Source organism: Tachyglossus aculeatus, chromosome 1 (genome assembly GCF_015852505.1).
Source record: "Tachyglossus aculeatus isolate mTacAcu1 chromosome 1, mTacAcu1.pri, whole genome shotgun sequence".
In the NCBI taxonomy this organism is placed as follows: domain Eukaryota; kingdom Metazoa; phylum Chordata; class Mammalia; order Monotremata; family Tachyglossidae; genus Tachyglossus; species Tachyglossus aculeatus.
Genome location: NC_052066.1, coordinates 144,480,027 through 144,497,588, shown reverse-complemented (window position 1 = coordinate 144,497,588; position 17,562 = coordinate 144,480,027). Strand labels below are relative to the sequence as shown.

Sequence of the window (17,562 nt, the reverse complement as noted above, 5' to 3'; positions counted from 1 at the left end):
TTACTATATGCCAAGCACGGACACCCACAGTAACACAGAGCCAAACAAGAAACTACAAGGGGCCCATACCTACATAATGACACCCACAGTAACACCCAGAGCAAACCCAAACACAACTTGGGGCATGCACAACTAATGACACCCACAGTAACACACAGAGCAAACCCAGACACTACAAGGGGCCCACACCTACATAATAATAATAATAGTGGCATTTATTAAGTGCTTACTATGTGCCGAACACTGTTCTAAGCGCTGAGCACTGTTCTGAGTGCTGTAATGACATCCACAGTAACACACAGAGCAAACCCAGACATGACACGGGGCCCATCCCTACACAATGACACCCACGGTAACATGCAGAACAAACCTGGACATGCCAAGGGGGATGCACCTCCCGTTGTTGGGTAGGGACTGTCTCTATCTGTTGCTGATTTGTACTTCCCAAGCACTTAGTCCAGTGGTCTGCACACAGTGAACGCTCAATAAATATGACTGACTGAATGAATGAATGAATGAACGACACCCACAGTAGCACACGAAGCAAATCCAGACACAACTTGGAGCACACATCTACACAATGACACCCACAGTAACTCACAGAGCAAACCCAGACACAACAAGGAGGGATGGTGGGGGGCTTACCTACACAATGACACCTACAGTGACACACAGAGACATGGCCCTGTCTCTCTCTTTGACACACACACACGCACATACACACACACACACACATTCATTCATTCATTCAATTGCATTTATTGAGCGCTTACTGTGTGCAGAGCACTGGACTAAGTGCTTAACACACATTCATTCAATCGTATTTATTGAGCATTTACTCTGTGCACAGCACTGTACTAAGCGCTTGGGAAGTCCAAGTTGGCAACATATAGAGACGGTCCCTACCCGACAACGGGCTCACAGTCTAGAAGGGGGAGACAGACAACAAAACAAAACAAGGAGACAGGTGTCAAAACTGTCAGAACAAATAAAATTATAGCTATATGCACATCATTAACAAAATAAATAGTAAATATGTACAAGTAAAATAGAGTAATAAATCTGTACAAACATATATACAGGTGCTGTGAGGAGGGGAAGGAATTAGGGCGGGAGGGATGTGGAGGAGGAAAGGAAAAAGGGGGCTCAGTCTGGGAAGGCCTCCTGGAGGAGGTGAGCTCTCAGTAGGGCCTTGAAGGGAGGAAGAGAGCTAGCTTGGCAGATGTGCGGAGGGACGGCATTCCAGGCCGGGGGAAGGACGCAGGCCGGGGGTCAACGGCGGGACAGGCAAGAGCGAGGTACGGTGAGGAGATTAGCGGCGGAGGAGCGGAGGGTGCGGGCTGGGCAGTAGAAGGAGAGAAGGGAGGTGAGGTAGGAGGGGGCGAGGGGATGGACAGCCTTGAAGCCCAGGGGGAGGAGTTTCTGCCTGATGCGCAGATTGATTGGTAGCCACTGGAGATTTTTCACACACACACACACACACACACACACAGAGACACACACCCCCTCCCTCTTCCACCCTGCAGCCCCAAGGTTCTGGACCCCCCCACCCCTCCACCCCCATTCTCCGGACACCCTCTACCCAAACTCCCCGTGGGCAGTGCCAGCCTGGCCAGGGCAAGAGAAGCAGCTTGGCTCACTGGAAAGAGCCCGGGCTTTGGAGTCAGAGGTCATGGGTTCAAATCCTGGCTCCGCCACTTGTCAGCTGGGTGACTTTGGGCAAGTCACTTCACTTCTCTGGGCCACAGTTCCCTCATCTGTAAAATGGGGATGAAGACTGCAAGCCCCCCGTGGGACAACCTGATCACCTTGTAACCTCCCCAGTGCTTAGAACAGTGCTTGGCACATAGTAAGTGCTTAATAAATGCCATCATTAGTATTATTATCGGTTTCCGCGCCCCCAAGAGGCAGCAAAAGGAATAGCCAGCCCCCTGCAGGCCACGCCCCCTGAAGACACCGCCCCCTACAGGCCACGCCCCCCACAGGCCACGCCCCCTTCGCAGACCATTCATCCATTCACTCAATCGTATTTATTGAGCGCTTACTGTGTGCAGAGCACTGTACTAAGCGCTTGGGAAGTACAAGTTGGCAACATATAGAGACGGTCCCTACCCAACAGCGGGCTCACAGTCTAGAGGGGGGAGGCAGACAACAAAACAAAACATATTAACAAAATAAAATAAATAGAATAAATATGTACAAGTAAAATAAATAAATAGAGTAGTAGAGTAGGGGGAGAGGAAGGAGGGGCTCACTTCACTTCTCTGGGCCTCAGTGACCTCATCTGTACAATGGGGATGAAGACTGTGAGCCCCCCATGGGACAACCTGATCACCTTGAAACTTCCCCAGTGCTTAGAACAGTGCTCCATTTCCTATAGGCCCGGCCCCATTCTGAGCACGCTCAGTCCACAGCTCAGTGGAAAGAGCCCGGGCTTTGGCGTCAGAGGTCATGGGTTCAAACCCCGGCTCCGCCACTTCTCAGATGTGTGACTTTGGGCGAGTCACTTCACTTCTCTGGGCCTCAGTTCCCTCATCTGTAAAATGGGAATGAAGACTGTGAGCCCCCCGTGGGACAACCTGATCACCTTGTAACCTCCCCAGCGCTTAGAACAGTGCTGCGTCTCCTATAGGCCCGGCCCCATTCTGAGCACGCTCAGTCCACAGCTCAGTGGAAAGAGCCCGGGCTTTGGAGTCATTCATTCAATCATATTTATTGAGCGCTTATTGTGTGCAGAGCACTGTACTAAGCGCTTGGGAAGTACAAGTTGGCAACATATAGAGACAGACAACCTGATCACCTTGTAACCTCCCCAGCGCTTAGAACAGTGCTCCGTTTCCTATAGGCCCGGACCCATCCTGAACACGCTCAGTCCACAGCTCAGTGGAAAGAGCCCGGGCTTTGGAGGGCTTACTGTGTTTAGAGCACTGTACTAAGCGCTTGGGAAGTACAAGTTGGCAACATATAGAGACAGACAACCTGATCACCTTGTAACCTCCCCAGCGCTTAGAACAGTGCTCCGTCTCCTATAGGCCCGGCCCCATTCTGAACACGCTCAGTGCACAGCTCAGTGGAGAGAGCCCGGGCTTACTGTGTGCAGAGCACTGTACTGAGCGCTTGGGAAGTACAAGTTGGCAACACATAGAGACAGACAACCCGATCACCTCGTCACCTCCCCCGCGCTTAGAACAGTGCTTCGCACACAGTAAGCGCTTAATAAATGCCATCATCATCATCCCAGCTCTGCCGCTTGTCAGCTGTGTGACTTTGGGCAAGTCACTTCACTGCTCCGGGCCTCAGTTCCCTCATCTGTAAAACGGGGATGAAGACCGCGAGCCCCCGGTGGGGCAAACTTGATCACCTTGTATCCCCCCCAGCGCTTAGGACAGCGCTTTGCACATAGTAAGCGCTTAATAAATGCCGTCGTTATTATCATCATCATCATCATTATGTTGCCAATTTGTACTTCCCAAGCGCTTAGTACAGTGCTCTGCACCTAGTAAGCGCTCAATGAATACGATCGATGATGATCATCAGAGCAGAGCACGCCCCCTTCTGGCCCCGCCCGTTCCAACACCGTCCCCTATAGGCCCGGCCCCATTGTAAGCACGCCCCCGTTACCACGCCCCCTGCTGGCCGCCCCGCCCCATGCCGCCCCTGAAAGTTTGTTCCCGGAGCTGGGGCCGGCGGGCGTCGCAGCAGTCGCAGCGCCCGGACGGGCAGGGGCAGGGGCTGCGGGACCCGGGCCCCGCCATGGCCGGCCGGGGCGGCCCCCTGGCCGTAGCGCGACCCCCGGTATAACGCTCCCCTCGCGGTGGGCTCGGGGCGGGGGGCTGAGCCGGGATGGGAGAGAAGAGGCTCATTGGGGTGAGGACCCTCAACCTGGGGTGGGGGTGTGTGTGTGTCACCCTTGGGGGTGGGGGGGGAGGTTGGGAGACCCTATGGGGCTGGGGGGGGAGTTGGGGTTCGCTTTGGGGGCAACGGAAGGTCTAAGGGGGGGTGGGAGAGGGAGTGTTTATACATATTTATTACTCTGTTCATTTATTTTACTTGCACATATCTATTCTATTTATTTTATTTCGTTAGTATGTTTGGTTTTGTTCTCTGTCTCCCCCTTTTAGACCGTGAGCCCGCTGTTGGGTCGGGACTGTCTCTATATGTTGCCAATTTGTACTTCCCAAGCGCTTGGTACAGTGCTCTGCACATAGTAAGCGCTCAGTAAATACGATTGATGATGATGATGATGATGATGAGTGTTGCCAATTTGTACTTCCCAAGCGCGTAGTACAGTGCTCTGCACATAGTAAGTGCTCAGTAAATATGATTGATGATGATGATGATGATGAGTGGGGGGCTGGTGGGAGGGGGACGGGGGTCCTATACCCCGGGTCACCATTGGGGGTGGAGGTTGGGAGACCCTCTGGGGTTCAGGAGGGGTTGGGGTTCGCTTTGGGGGGGACCGGAAGGTGTTTGAAGCGCTTAGTACAGTGCTCCGCACACAGTAGGCGCCCAATAAATACGATTGAATGAATGAATGCGGGGGGTGGGAGGGCGGTGGAGGGGAGTAGGGGGCCTATACCCCGGGTCTCCATTGGGGGTGGGGGGGAGGTTGGGAGACCCTCTGGGGCGCGGGGGAGGTTGGGGTTCGCGTTGGGGGGACCGGAAAGTTGGGGGGACCGGGGTGGGAGGGATGGGGTAAGGGGGGCAGGGGGGAGGTCCTATATCCCGGGTCACCCTTGGGGGTCGGAGGGAGGTTGGGAGACCCTATGGGGTTCGGGGAGGGGGGGAGGTTGGGGTTCGCTTTGGGAGTACCGGAAAGTTTGCTTGGGTGGTGGGAGGGCTGGAGTAAAGGGGTGGGGTGGGGGGTCCTATACCCAGGGTCACCCTCGGGGGTGGGGGTGGTTGGGAGATCAATCAATCATCAATCAATCAATCGTATTTATTGAGCGCTTACGATGTGCAGAGCACTGGACTAAGCGCTTGGGAAGTCCAAGTTGGCAACATATAGAGACAGTCCCTACCCAACAGTGGGCTCACAGTCTAAAAGGGGGAGACCCTCTGGAGGGCTCTGGGGAGGGCTGGGTTCACTTTATGGGGGGGACCGGAAAGTCTGCGGGGAGAAGATCATCGTCATCAATCGTATTTATTGAGCGCTTACAGTGTGCAGAGCACTGTACTAAGCGCTTGAAGATGGACCGTTTGGGACGTGGGAGGGCGTTGGACGTCGGATTTGGGGAGTGGGTTTCGGTAGGCGAGTCCTCCCCGTTCCCCGAAGTAGGCGGTCTGGGGGAGGATGGGAGGCTGTGCCCCCCGTCCCATCATCATCATCAATCGTATTTATTGAGCGCATACTGTGTGCGCTTACTGTGTGCAGAGCACTGTACTAAGCGCTTGGGAAGTCCAAGTTGGCAACATCTAGAGACAGTCCCTACCCACCAGTGGGCTCACAGTCTAAAAGACCGTGTCCCCATGTGTCCCCACAGGTGGCCGAGGGCGGCCCCGGCAGGACGGGCCCGGGCGAGGAGCGGTGCGGTAGCCGGCCCGCCCCCGAGGGCGCCGGGCCAGGGGCCGGCCAGGGCAGCGAGCCTGCCCACTGCGAGCAGGCCGGGAGAGGAGGCTGGTGCCACCACTGCCACACCAAGCTCACCGAGCTCAAGAGACAAGCCTGGAAGCTGGTCAGCGGGCCCGGGACGCCCCTCCTGGTGAGTCCGGCGGGATTGGGACCCTCCCCGGACGCTGAAGGCCCCGCCTCCGACCCCTTTGCCCTCCCTGCCAATTGCACTTGATAATAGGTATTTGTTAAGCGCTTACTCTGTGCCTGGCATTGTACTAAGCACTCTAATAACAATAACGATGGTATTAAGCGCTTACTATGTGCCGAGCACTGTTCCGAGCGCTGGGGTAGCTACAAGATAATCAGGTTGGCCCACGTGGGGCTCACAGTCTTAATCCCCATTAAGATGAGGTAACTGAGGCACAGAGATGTTAAGAGACTTGTCCAAAGTGGTGGATTAGAACCCGTGACGTCAGACTCCCAAGCCCGTCCTCTTTCTGCTAAGCCACGCTGCTTCACACTTGACTTCCCTGGCTTGGTCTGAGCCGGCCCGGGAGCAAGGGAGGACAGGACTGGATTTTGCCTGCAAGGGGATACCTGGGCTCTCCAGGGGGTGGGGAGCTGGTTGGTCTGGAAAGCTGGGCTCCTTTGACCCCCTACATCTGGACCCCCTGGGTGTGGGAGGGGAACCCCGAGTTTTTGGGGTGCCCTTCTGGTCAGGGTCTGCCATACCTGAGCACTTGTGGTTCCCCCAGCCCCCAGCAATATGGGGAAGTGGGCTCCCTCTCCCCGCTGGCCACAGCTGTCTCCTGGGCCTGGGTCTGCTCCCACCCTAGTAGGGCCGGTGCCAGCTTCCTACCCCCCATCCACAAGCCGGAGCAAGTGCTTGCATATTCCTGGTCCTCCCTTCCAGGCTGGTGACCTGCCTCAGTGCCCCCCTGCCCAGCGGGCCACCCCTCAGGGCTGGCTGGCCAGGAACTGGGGCCCAACCCGGTCCCTGGGAGCTGCATATTGTCCAGCACGAACAATGCGAGGGCCGACTGTTTATGAGGGCCTCGCCACCACGGGGCTTCACAGAGGAAGCCAAGCCCTGCCGGGCCTCCATTCTCAGTGAAGGGGTTCCTGGAAGGTGGAACGGTTCCCATTGAATCTAAATATAGTCCCAGGGCTGCATTGTGTGGACTGAGGGAGGGGTGTGTATGTGTGTGAAACCACATGGAGGTGGCCTGCCTGGGCACCGGTCACGGATGCCAGGGCACTGCAAATGCAAGTCTGAATTTCCCTTTGTCCAGCACTTAGTCCAGTGCTCTGTGCACAGTAAACGTTCAATAAACGCCACCGATTGATGGAGTGATTGACAGCTGCTCCAGGTGCAAGCAGTACACATCAACTTGTACTTCCCAAGTGCTTAGTACAGTGCCCTGCACACAGTAAGCGCTCAATAAATACGATTGAATGAATGGATGAATAAGGAGCTGACGTCTCCAAGCATCTAGAGGGGATCTGCATCTTGGCGTAGCTGGGGGCGGGGTTGAGTGGATCCTTGGGTGAGGAAGGTGGCTGGATGCTCAGTTTGGAAAGAGCTGAACTAGGTGAGAGGGACACTCTCTTCGATAAGGTCTGCAGAGTGGGTAAACTGAGTCCCTCCGGGACCCTTTAAATGGGTAAACAGGGAACTGCCCTGGTGGGAACAGTCTTGACCAGCTAGCTCGTTGTGAGCAGGGAACGTATTTGCCAACTCTGTTGTATTATACTCTCCAAAGTGTGTAGTATAGTGCTCTGCACATAGTAAGTGCTCATTAAATACCAATGATTGATTTCTAGAGGGGCAGTGGAGGTGTCAGGGTGGGGGTGGGGGAGCTGGGGTAGGTGTTCCAGCTGGCTCAGCATGGTGGGAGAGGATTTACTTTGAGCCCTGCCTTGCCAGCACTGCAAAGAAGCAAACTCTGGTAGGAGAACCATGGCAAGGCAAAGCTGCCTCTGGCCTCTCACCTTTTAATTTTTTTTAATGGTCTATGTTAAGTGCTTACTGTGTGCCATGCACTGTACTAAGCACTGGGGTAGATTCAAGCTACTCAGGTTGAACACAGTCTCTGTCCTCCCTGGGGTTCACAGTCTTAATCTCCATTTTAGAGATGAGGTCACTGAGGCCCAGAGAAGTGAGGTGACTTGCCCAAGGTCACACAGCAGACAAGTGGCAGAGCTGGGACTGGAAGCCAGGTCCTTCTGACTCCCAGCCCTGTGCTCTATCCACTAGGCCACACTGCTTCTCAGTGCACAGGGCTGCAGGGAGTGTGTGTGTGTCCGAGTAAAGCATCCTGAGCTAGATTATCCCTCAGCCAGTTCTAGAATCAATGAACTTGTTTCCACCCTCCCTAACACTCACATGTCTCACATTAGAGAAGCAGTGTGACTCAGTGGAAAGAGCACAGGCTTTGGAGTTAGATGTCATGGGTTCAAATCCTGACTCTGCCGATTGTCAGCTGTGTGACTTTGGGCAAGTCACTTAACTTCAATGTGCCTCAGTTACCTCATCTGTAAAATGGGGATTAAGACTGTGAGGCACCTGTGGGACAACCTGATCTCCTTGTAACCTCCCCAGTGCTTAGAACAGTGCTTTGCACATAGTAAGCGCTTAATTAATGCCATTATTATTATTGTTATTATTATGTCTAAGTCTGCTCAATGTATTTATTTTGAAGATGTTGTAAATATTTTTCTGTTGTTTCCACCATTACAATGTAAGTTCCTTATAGGCACAGAATGTGTCCCTTTGTTAAAGTGTACTTCCCAAGTGCGTAGTATGGTGCACCCCAACTAAAGGTACGCTCCCAAGCACTTAGTACAGTGTTTTGCACACTAAGCACCTAATAAAAAAATTACAATTGTTTAATCGATCGAAAAAGGTGCTCAATAAATGCTGCCACTACTCCTGCGTGGTGGTGGGAACGGGGTGGGCTAGCTGCCGCTGAGTGACTCCACACTAGCATTTCCCACTGGCGGCTCTGGTTAGTCACCGAGTCTTTGAACAGGAGGTTTTGTGTATTTAAAACAAACAAACCAAAACCCCCAGGCGCTTTTCCGGAGAGGCCTTCGCTGGAGATCCATCCGGGCCTGAGGCTGGGGAGAGGCCTCAGCTTCCAGTCTCATCTCCACTCCTGGGATCTGGGTCACCAGCCGTGGGGTGGGAGGGGGCAGTGTCTACAGGTCACTCCCCTTTGGGTCCCGAGGAGAAGGTGGGGTAAGAAGAGGGTGTTCCATTCCCATGGACCAGTGAGGTAGAGGGAAGACTATAAACAGCATGGTGTAGTGGATAGAGCACAGGCTTGGGAGTTGGAACGTCATGGGTTCTAATCCCGGCTCCACCACTTGTCTGCTGTGTGGCCTTGGGCAAGTCACTTCACTTCTCTGAGCCTCAGTTACCTCATCTGTAAAGTGGGGGTTAAAACTGTGCGCCCCATATGGGACAAGGACTGTGTCCATCCTGGCTTGCCTACTTGTACTTCCCAAGCACTTAGTACAGTGCTCTGCACACAGTAAGGGCTCAATAAATACGATTGAATGAATACACCCTAGCGCTTAGTATAGTGCCTGGTTTAACAAATACCACAGTTATTAAACTAGGGGCAGAGAGGGGAGTTGAACATGTTGGATGGTCCATCCTTGACTATGAGAATGGGTGTCCAGGAGGGCATGCCATTCCTCTGAGCAGCTGGCTACCGCCCGTCTGAGACCGAGTCCCGGGCCACATGGGCCGTGGGGCTGAGGTGGAGGATTGGGGGTGTGTCCCTCGGGCCTGGTGGTCTCTGACAAGGTAACTGCTTGCACTCTCCAGCTCCCTGTTAGACGTCTGGGGTCAGTGGGGCTTTTCCGAAGCAGCACTGTCTCAGAGCGGGAGCCAGTGGTCTGGGAAGGCTGATCGTATGCTCCCGGCAGAGGCCTTGTTGCCCATGATGAAAGCCCAGACAGGAGAAGCCTGTTGGTCATATTGGGTGAGATTGAGTCGCCCCTCTGCCCCCAGACCCTCCGATCCCATCCTTTCCACCCCGGTTCCCCCGGGGCCCTGCCCAATTCCTCCTGGTCCTGAGCCGTGGGCATTTTGAGCCTTGGGGCTTTGCCGATTGAGGGAGCGAGGCACAGCCCGGTGGAGGGGCAAGAGGGCCGGCCGCAGAGGGATGGGGAGCGCCAGCCCCCCGGGACTTGGCTTCAAGGTGGTCCCGGTGAAGGGAGGTTGGGAGTCTGGTGGGGTGAGGCGGGAAGGTGGGGCGACTGCCAGCTGGACGCCAGAGCAGACAGTGGCAGGACGTTGTTTCTGTCTGGCTGTCACAGGGGAAGCTGATGTGAGTGAGTGAGTGTGTGTGAGTGCCTGTCTGGGTAGTCTCCTGCCCTGAGGAGTATCTGATCCCAGTTCCCCCAGGGGGAGATCATGGAATGTGGCCACTTCCCCTCCCCCTCCCCTGCCTGAGACCTTGCACAGACGGAGGGAGGGAGGCAAGGCCCCTGTTCTGACCCCAGTTATCGAGGAACGGTCGACATCTAGCCTAATGGTACGTCCTTTACTCACTCCTTTGCACCCTTAGAGGGAGTTTGCAGACCAAGGGAGTCTGTGAAGTGGTTTGGGTTGTTCTTCCTTGATCCGTTTGCTGTCCCTGCCTTTCCCCAGCACCAGAAGGCCTCCTGGTAGAAACTGGGCTCTGTGGAAATAAAACAAGGCCCCAGCATCAGCCTGACTCTGTGGGTGCTAAATGAACCTGAGGAAATTTTCCTGTGAAGATAACACCATTCTGGCCAGCCCCACAGTCCATCCAGCCCAGGATACTGTCTCAGACAGTTACCCCAGAATGCTCAAAGGAACTGTATGCTGGTTGTCCTCTTGGAAACGCACCTTTATGGTTAAGGATGGACCATACTGTACCCCTAACTCTACCCTCTCTATCCCTGACTCTCCCTCCAGTGGCCCAGGAAGGACCATCCAACACCCCTAACTCTCTCCTCTCCATCCCTTACTGTTCCTCCACTTACCTAATCTGGAACATCCAACCCCCCCCAAACTTTCCCCTCTCCATCGCTGACTCTCCCTCCATGGACCCAGGATGCACCGTCAAACACCCACAACAGCCATGCCCATAACATCCGTAACTCTGACCCAGCATAGACAAGCTCATCCATGAATTTACCCCCACCCCTCTGGGACCTGCTGGTGTTTCCAGTTGCACAGCTTTCTGTGGACATGGATTTGTGTGCCCGCCCTTGGGTTTGATGGTGCTGTGCCCCACAGGGATGTGGCGAGTGCAAATTCATTCATTCAATCGTATTTATTGAGCGCTTACTGTGTGCAGAACACTGTACTAAGTGCTTGGGAAGTACAAGCTGGCAACATATAGAGAGGTTCCCTACCTAACAGTGGGCTCACAGTCTAGAAATGCAGTGGCATTTTGGCTTGGAGCAGGAGTGGGCCTGCTGGGCAGGAAAGGGCAGGCTAAGGTGGGTCCAGGCCAGCTTCAGGGACTGTATGTAACGTTCGGGCTTTATCATACCAATGTGTGCTCTGAACCAATCTTGAAATGAACTCCCAGCATTAAGAAGGATGCCAGAGGCCCTTGATTCTGGTCTGTCCGGTACCCTGCCATTTTGCAGGAGAATGCTTGACCCCCTCCCCACTCCCTGGGCAGGTTGGAGGTTGGTCAATCAATCAGTTGATCAATTAATTGGTAGTATACGTGGAACACTTACTGTGTGCAGCAATAAGTAGTGCGTACTGAGCTCCTGCTGGGTATAGGGCTTTCTCTGGGTGCAGAAAGAAACAGTGTGGTCTAGTGGAAAGAGCTTGGGCCTTGGAGTCGGAAGACCTGAGTTTTGATCCCTGCACTCTCACTTATGGGTTGGGTGACCTTGGGCAAGTCACTTAACTTCCTCAGTTTTCTTACCTGTAAAATGGGAATTCAATGCCTGTTCTCCCTCCCTCCCTTAGACTGGGAACTTTGTCCCACCTGATGATCTTATATCTATCCTAGGACTTAGTACAGTTCTTGGCACATAGCAAGGCTTAACAAATACCACCATTATTATTGTCATTATTATTTTCACAAGCACTTGAATACATTAGAGAAGGAGACATGGTGTCTTATAGAGTACTGAACTAAACATTTGGGGGATTACATTGGAATTCATTCATTCATTCAATTGTATTTATTGAGCGCTTACTGTGTGCACAGCACTGTACTAATCGCTTGGAAGTAAAATTCGGCAACAGATAGAGACAATCCCGACCCAACAAACGGGCTCACTGTCTAGAAGGGGGAAACGGACAACAAAACAAAACAAGTAGACAGGTATCAGTAGCATCAAAATAGATAATAAATAGATAATTGGAATAAGAGACATGGTTGTGGCCCTCAAAGAACTTTCAGTCTAAAACATTGTTATTAAAAGCACAAACATGGATGCTAAATAGTTACTTGTAAATTAATATGAATTGAGAAAATGCGTAAGTGCTAGATAATTCCTTGAAGATCTCTGGAGACAGAAACTCCACCCTCTCCATTCTCTCTCCTGGTTGCCAAGAAGCTTTTAGACAGATCTGACAAAGGGGAAATGAGTTTCAACCACCGCAGGAGGTACTTCAGTTAGACGTAAGGAAGGACTACCTGACTGTCTGTTGGAGTGGGGGGTGGAAGAGGGGTTAATCAAACCATGGAATAGGTGGTTGAGGAAGGGTGTGGTGCCTCCTTTTAAGAAATCTTTGCCCACTGGTCCCTGGGAGAGTTAGTTGCTTACCAGCCTGGAGGCAGGGGGCTGGACTGGTTGGCCTCCTGAAGCCCCTCTGGGTGCCTCCCTGCCCCACCATCAGCTCTTGGCTCTGGGCGTCTGTGTTGGGACTAGCAGTTCCATACTTCCAGATAATCTGGAGCTGAAGACGCAGCCCACGCACAGGAGATTCCCTCCCCTCCAGAAGGACGCCCAGAGACAATTTAATTAAAATTCTCCCTTTCCCAGCTTTGGCTTTCTGTAAGTCCCTGCCTGAATTCCTTCCTGCTGAGCCTCGGGGCCTCCACGCACAGGCAAGGCTATGGGGAGGGCCGGGCACCCCCCTGCCTTCCCTCCCCGCCCTCCCCAGCCACCCCTTCTCCCGCCACCACCATGGTTTCAGGAAGGAGCAGGTAGGGCGGTGGGGGAGAAATGCTTATGTCAGACGCTTTTTGTTTTGTTTTAGGAAGGAAAATATTTGTGTAGACACGCAAACCACAGAAGCCTGTGCCAGGTTCTCAATCTCTGTCACTGGGCCGGATCACTCCCGGAGCGGGGCTTGGGGTGGGATCCGGGTTCCCAGCTTGGGGACAGCCATCTCCCCTCCCCAGAAGTGAGGCTTGGGGTGGGCTCCCGGGTTCCCAGCGTGGGGGTAATCATCTCCCCTCCCTGGGAAACGGCTGCTGAGAGGTCCCGCGGAGACTCAGTGGACATGGCTCTGTGGAATTTGAGTAAGAATTCAATCTAGTCTATGTGGCCTTTTGACTATTTTCTGGAGCGCCTTCCCACCACTTATCACAGTTGGTCCTTGCGCCCTCTCTGGGAGTAAGGGGCAGAGACTTCTCCCCATTTTACAGAGGAGAACACTGAAGTTCAGAAAGGTTAACTGACTTGCCTGAGGTCACACGGGAGGGAGGTGGCCAATCTGGGATTAAGAGCCAGATCTCTGAGATCTGAAGTTCTTTTCCCCAGCTTGTGTCAGGGCTCAGAGGCTTTGGTACACTAGCATAGCATTTTCATTTCCATCCAAAACTCCTGGGGCTGATGGTGGGGTGGGAGGGGGAGCGGGGAAGCGGAAGGGCTTGGGAGTGATTTGGGGATCATCATTATTCCTTGGTCGCTCTTTAAGTTCCATCGTCCTGGAATGTACCCCATTCCCTGGGGTAACCAGAGATCAGAACCCCCAAAATGGTGAATGCTCCCTCTTTGACCAGCCCAGCGCTTGGAACTGACAACCAGGTTTCGGACTTGTGGTATTTGTTAAGTGCTTACTGTATGCTAAGCACCGTACTAAGCGCTGGGCTAGATTCAAGACAATTAGGTCAGACACCATCCCACCTGGGACTCACAGTCGAAATAAGGAGTAAAACAGGAATAATAATACTGATGGTAATAACAGCTGTGGCATTTGTCAAGTTGCTTACTCTGTGCTAAGCACTGTACTAAGCGCTGGGGTAGATACAAGATAATAAGGTCAGACACAGTCCCTGACCTATGCCGAGCTCCCAATCTAAGAGGAAGGGAAAACAGGTTTGAATCTCCATTTTGCAGATGAGGAAACTGAGGCACAGAGTAGTGAAATGACTTGCCTAAGGCCACCCAGCAGGCCAGTGGTGGAGCAGGAAAGGCTTTTGGGGGAAGCTGGTTGTCCATCCAGTGGTGTGACTGGCCTCGGTTTTCACACCAACAGGAGGCTAACTCTTTTTGTTCACTCACCTCCCTCTGGCCTCCCTCCCCTCTCGGGATTGAGACTTTCTGTGCCCAACTGAATAATGCTCAAGGCAGAATCTCTCTTGATCTGCCAACATCAAGAGATGAAGTGTGTGTAAATGTCCCCAGTTCTTGTGAATCATGGCTTCGGATCAGCCTTTTAGAGTGAGCCCTTTGAATTTGGTAATCTGATCTGTATTTCTCAGACGGCACCGGCATTACCATATGTCAATACCTGTGCTGAATTGATTAGAGCGGCAGCCAACAGTGAGAAAATGATCAATTTTCATTTCGCTCCTAGCAAATCTTCTGCTAACATTGTTGGGGGATTTTACGCTATCCAGCGACGACGCTGGGAAAATTGAAACCTGATTCCTCGACTCCGGGCGGAGCTGGGGCCGGTTATTCAGGGGGAGTGTGCAAGCCAAGAATGGGTTCGTTTTCGCAGTGCTCAGATTAGCCACAGCTTCCGTTGAAAGGCGACCTGGCAAATCCGAGAGCCATCCCATCCAGCTCATTAGATACCTACAGGAAACGTTTCCTTAGGTTTCAGCGCTAATTTTTATTTTCTTCCTGTCACCCCGATCGCTTGAGCTCATTGTATAGCCCTAATCCTTCCCCGTCTTAAACCACTTTTCAGTACCCCATTCAGTCAAACCATACATATTCAGGGACCTTAATCATTCCTCAGAAAGCAGCCCTCTCTTGATTCAACCTCTTGGCATTCCTTTTTTGAATTTCCTTAATTTCTGGATATCTCTTAGTTTGATATCTAAAAGGGTTTGAGCTGCTTTTGGGTTGCCTTTCTCCAGACTTGTTCTTTTCCCTCTTTTCTGCATGATCTGGAGTATCTGGGGGTGGGACCCCGAATTACCTTTAGGCATATGACCAGGCACAGCACCAACATAAGTCAGCCTTATGGGCTGACCGATCTAGGTCTCTGTCGCCTATAGAGGCTCCAGGATACTTGGAGAAACTGGGTGCTGGTTGCTCTCCTAGACACCTGCCCTCATGGTTAGGGATGGACCATCCAACGTCCTGAACTCTCTCCTCTCCAATTCTGATTCTCCCTCCAGTGGCCCGGCATAGACCATCCAACACCTCTAACTCTCCTTTCTCCATCCCTGACTCTCCCTCCAGTGACCCAGCACGGACCATCCGACATACCATCTGTCCCCTCTCCATCCTCGACTCTCTTCTAGTGACCCAGCATGGGCCATTCAACACCCCTAGCTCTCCCCTCTCCAACCCCAGCTGTCTTCCAGTGACCCATTGTGGACCATCCAACACCCCTAGCTCTCCCCTCTTAATCCCTGACTCTCCCTCCTGGGACTCAGCTTTGGATCACTCATCCATTGGTCTTTCCAACCCGCTCTGGGACTTGCCGTTGTTTCCGGCTGCACAGCTTCCTGTGGGTACAGAGTCTATGTCTTTCCCCTTAGCTGGGGGAGGAATGTTACCTTGCTTCTATTGTGAACCTGCCTGTCTCCAGATCCGAAGGGTACCCCTTGAGATGGTGGGATGGGATTTGGGTAACAGCAATTCCGTGTTCTCCCTGTCCATACCCTTCCTGATTCTGAAAACTCCAATCCTGTCCTCTCTCAGCCTGCATCTCTACAGATTGCAGGGTCTTCACCCTTTTCATCTTTAGTCAGATGGAGCTGCTCTGTCCCCCTGTTTATTCCAGCTGCCCTATCCTAGGTCTTCTACACCTCTACGTGTCCTCGCTGTGATGCAGCAGCCAAGTTTGCACACAGTGTCCCCGGCCTGGCCACCTCTGATAGCTCCTTTCTCCATGTCCGGAGTGGGGCTGGCTGGCCCTGTGGCTTCCCTCTGTGCATTCTTTTGCTCCCCAGCCTCCCCCCGGCACTGACCCAGGGTAAGCAGTGTTTCTCAGTGGAAAGAGCTCGGACTTGGGAGTCAGAGGTCATGGGTTCTAATCCCAGTTCCGCCAATGATCAGCTATGTGACTTTGGGCAAGTTACTTCACTTCTCTGGTCTTCAGTTACCTCATCTGTAAAATGGAGATTAAGACTGTGAGCCCCATGTGGGACAACCTGATCACCTTGCATCTTTTCCAGTGCTTAGAACAGTGCTTTGCACATAGTAAGCGCTTAACAAATACCATCATTATTATTCCCCTGCCTCTCCAGCCTCCTGTATACTACCCTTAAGTTTACTCTGGATGATTTTTCCTGAGGTGCCGGAGCTTCCTTTTTCCAAATCAGATCCTATTCAAAAGCTCTTTCTTGACACGATTCTATCCCCAGGCCCTTTGTGAGGTGTCACTGCCCTTGCGGGTATTTGAACCCCTGTCCAACTGGAGAGAGGTTCACCCCCTCTCTAGACCCCATTTGAAGACGTGACATAAACACAGGATGTAAATCAGACCCGCCTTTTAATCAGATTCTACGTCTGCTCGACACTGGAGGAGGTGCAGTGTGGTTCCGGGATTGGATCCTGCAGCCTTTTGCACTGCTCCTCCCCACCCCAGCAGTGCTTCCGCTGCTGCTACTACTACTACCACTTGTCTTGAGTGAATGAGCAAGTTATTGCTTCCAAGGCCCACTGGACTCTTTCCCAGCCAAACCCAGGGCTTTATCCTTGTGGAGAAGAGTTCAGTGCTTCCTCTCCTCAGGGGCTGTGAGGAGGGTGCAGGGAAAGGGGAGAGATGGGGCTATCTCCTCCCTCCTCCGTGTTCCCTAGCCCCATCCCTCCCCTCTCCCAGGCCCCACCAGACTTTGGGCTCTAGCCTTGTGGTACTGGGGATGAGACCCTGATACAACACCCAGGGTGGAGGGAGTATGGAGGAGGCGGGGGGAGAGAGCCCAGTTCTATCTTCTCTTGGGTTCAAAGGGGAGAATAATAATAATAATAATGATAATGATGGTAGTTGTTGAGCGCTCACTATGTGCCAAGCACTGTTCTAAGCACTGGGGGGGATACAAGGTAATCAGGTTGTCCCATGTGAAGCTCACAGTCTTAATTCCCATTTTATAGATGAGGTAACTGAGGCACAGAGAAGTTAGAACCCATGACCTCCAACTCCCAAGCCCGTGCTCTTTCCACTGAACTATGTGGCTTCTCAGTCAAGCTCCTCCTGGGGTGTCTGCACTGGGCCTTCCCTTGTGCCTCATGTTTCATTCCCAAGAGATACTCAGGACAGCCAGGCTTCACTTCTCCCAGACGAGGGAATCCGGCCCGCACGGGCTGTCTGGGTTAGGACCAAGGCCAGGGCAGGTCCATTCATTCATTCGATTCAATCGCATCTATTGAGTGCTTACTGTGTACTTAGTGCTTGGGAGAGTATAATACAACAACCAACAGACACATTCCCTGCCCAGTGAGCTCACAGTCTAGAGTCGTGGCTTGGGGGGCTATCAGAACTTCGACCCTGCCAACCTCTCCCTCCATTGGCAGATTCCCACTCTTGGACAAGGTGCCCCACTGGGCGTAAGGGAAGCACTGAGCTCTAGTGGATAGAACACTGGCCTGAGGGTCAGAAGGACCTGGGTTCTAATCCCAGCTATGCCATTTGTCTGTTGTGTGAC

At 52.9% G+C, this 17,562-nt stretch overlaps 1 protein-coding gene across 1 annotated transcript in view; it reads left to right on the top strand.

Moving 5' to 3' along the window:
* Positions 1 to 3,753: 3,753 nt before the first annotated feature.
* Positions 3,754 to 17,562, top strand: part of KIF26A (kinesin family member 26A) — a 111,128-nt gene continuing 97,319 nt past the window's right edge. Inside the window, exons 1-2 of the mRNA XM_038745980.1 lie at positions 3,754 to 3,795; positions 5,484 to 5,702. Coding sequence (XP_038601908.1) covers positions 3,754 to 3,795; positions 5,484 to 5,702 — 261 coding nt within the window. The remainder of the gene's footprint in view (positions 3,796 to 5,483; positions 5,703 to 17,562) is intronic.